At 43.3% G+C, this 2,679-nt stretch overlaps 1 protein-coding gene across 1 annotated transcript in view; it reads left to right on the top strand.

The window, feature by feature from the left end:
* Positions 1–14: 14 nt before the first annotated feature.
* WDR43 (WD repeat domain 43) overlaps positions 15–2,679 on the top strand; it is a 22,935-nt gene continuing 20,270 nt past the window's right edge. Inside the window, exons 1-2 of the mRNA XM_017729608.1 lie at positions 15–56; positions 115–207. Coding sequence (XP_017585097.1) covers positions 15–56; positions 115–207 — 135 coding nt within the window. The remainder of the gene's footprint in view (positions 57–114; positions 208–2,679) is intronic.

Below are 2,679 nucleotides of genomic sequence, written 5' to 3' on the forward strand. Positions count from 1 at the left end.
GCCCTCCTGGCGCCATGTGGCCGGGCGGGCCGGGGAGCGGGGGCGCGGCGAGCGGGGTTAGGGTCCTGTGGGCTCCGCGGGGTTCGGGCGCCGTCCCGTCCCGTCTTTCCGTGATCCTGGGGTTTGGGGAATGTCCACGTGTGTCTCGCCCCGGGAGGGGGGGACGCGGAGGGAGCCGCTCCCCCTCCCAGGATTGCGCTGCGCAAGGTAAATTTCACGTGTTGGTGGGGGAAGCGGCTCTGGAGGTTTTGTTTTGTGGTTTTTGGAGCAATAATTCGGCCGAAGCACTGACTCTGTAAAACTATTTGTCTCTCATATTATCTGCGTGGAAGAAGCCTTCCTTGAAGGAGCGAGGTATGTTACTTGATGGTACGTCTTGCCTTAATTGAAAAGGTGATGTTGCAGAGCAGGTCGGCTGCTGTGTGCCCACTTAGTTCACTTTACGGTAAAGGCAGCGTCTCTCCACACTTCCTTACCCTTGGAAGTACTTCCATGCAAGCTGTTACGCTCTCTGTGATTCATCTTCTTGAGTCCAGGAATCCTGCAAGAAGGTATTCAGTAGTTTTAGTCACAGCATGCCATCAGGAGTTCTTGGATGTTCTCCACCTTGATCGAGTTTTAGTTGACTTCACCTCACATCAACACCGAACCTGAAAATATCTGGAGCAGATACTGGGGTACCTTTTTATCCTCTTTATGTTGAAGTAATGCCATTTTCTTCAATTGGAACATACCATTTCATGAGGAAAAAAGAATGCAAAATCTGGATAAAGTATGTGAAATCCACCCCCTTTGCCATAAGAAGTAGGGGGTGCTTTTTGAGGTGCGTTGCAGTATTTCAGCAGTTCAGTGTATTTGAAATGCTGTTAAGGCTGTTTCAAAATGCTTAAAACACAGATTATCAACCCAAAGGAGGGCGATGTTGTCTTGTTTTGCACAGTTGAGCAGCTTAGTCCCTGAACTTTAACAACTCCCAAGACATTGGAAGAATGAGGTGAAAAAGTCAGTTTTAGATGGGCCTAAACCTGTTCCTTTGTCATGTAACTTTGAAGTAGAAAGGATCCGTGCATTAGTTGCAAAGCTGTGTGGGTTCTTTGCTCTTAAATTCACTGAAACTGGCATGTGAAAATGGGGTTAATCTGTCTTGTGGGGAATAAAACTAAAGTTGACACACTGTGGTGCTGTAAGTCAAGCACTGGAGGTTTCTGAGAGGCTTTTAATACTTTTTTTAAGATAACCTTTTCTGGAGACACACTCCTAAGCCCCTCAGGTCTTTGAATTTAACCTGGTTTAAGGTTATATGAAAATGGACTTAACCAGACAGTACTTAGCTACCTCTCAGTGCTTTCTAGTTATTCCAGTAGTTTGAATCCTGTCCCCTGCTTGCAAGCTGGTACATTTTAAAGTGGAGCTGGGAAACATACTGTTTCTTGGAATAATTGTGCCATAAACCCTTTATAAGTCATTGGTTTTTTCCTCAGACTGAGTTGTAAAACTAAAACTGTGATAGTTCTGCCAAAAACATTTTATTAAATGTGTTTTTTCTGATGTTATTTAGCCTCTTTTTTTTTTTCTTCTTTTTTTTTTTTTTGTTCCTGGAGAGCTGACATCTGTCTAGGCAGTTCCAGTATCTGGTATTCAGGGGTAGAACTCTGCCAGTAGATAGCTATAAATGGTGTTTGGCCAAATTACACTTAAACTCAGTGTGTTTTGGACTGCTGCCATGTTAATGGAGGCCATGTGTTATAGGGAATATTAGAAATCACATTTTGAACTGCAGGCTCTGGAATTGCTGATGCAGGGGTGGCTTTACTGGGATGCTCCCTGCCCACGTGCTTCCTGTGTGCAGTGTTCATCACCTCCTGTTTCATGTGGTGTCTTGTGCAAGACTGGACCTCCAACATTCAAAACACCTTCTTCCACTTTCTTCCTAACAAGCTGCAACTGCCCTGTCACTGTCAACTGTCAAGACCTTTAGATTTCTCCCCATTTTAGTGTTTGAAATGCTTTATTTCACATGTGACCAGCAGATTTCTGTTTAGAAAGTCTCAGTGGCTTACCTAGCCAAGGGAGAAGATTATGGAAAAATGTGTGCACCGTTCCTTTTCACGTAACTTCTTTTAACCATTTCTACTAATTAAAACACTGTCCTTTTTCAGGTAAAGTTGAAGGATTTCTAAATAAGCTTGAGTTCCAATAAATCTGAAAAAGAAATCAAATTACAAGGAAGCTGATACTTATTCTGTCCTGTCCATGACAACAGGGTGCTCTTCTGTTTAAGACCCTGATCCACAAGTGCATCCCGCCTGGATGTTAAGTGCAGTTGTCAGTCTCTCTGTGTACTAATCTAATGCAGGGTAGAGAAGTTCAATTGATTTTTTAAAGTTCTTAGAGTGTTTTTTCAAATAATCTCAAACATTAACAGGTGTCTGAATTTTCCACTGGCGTTTCTTCATGCAGAACTTTCTGACAAAGTGCTCCACTCATATTGCTGATAAGGGGTGGTCGGTACAGAAATGCATGTGGAAAAAAAACCTGGAGAAACCTTCACTGCCCCTTGCTTTCTCTTGACCCTGGACATAATTGTGCACTTACGGGAATTCTGTTGTGCCTTTGAGTTGTTCCAAGGAAATTTGCTATAGCAAACTGAAATGAAGGGTGAAAAAAATGTAGTTGAAA

The sequence above is a fragment of the Corvus brachyrhynchos genome, unplaced genomic scaffold (genome assembly GCF_000691975.1).
Source record: "Corvus brachyrhynchos isolate BGI_N302 unplaced genomic scaffold, ASM69197v1 scaffold101, whole genome shotgun sequence".
Classification (NCBI taxonomy): Eukaryota; Metazoa; Chordata; class Aves; order Passeriformes; family Corvidae; genus Corvus; species Corvus brachyrhynchos.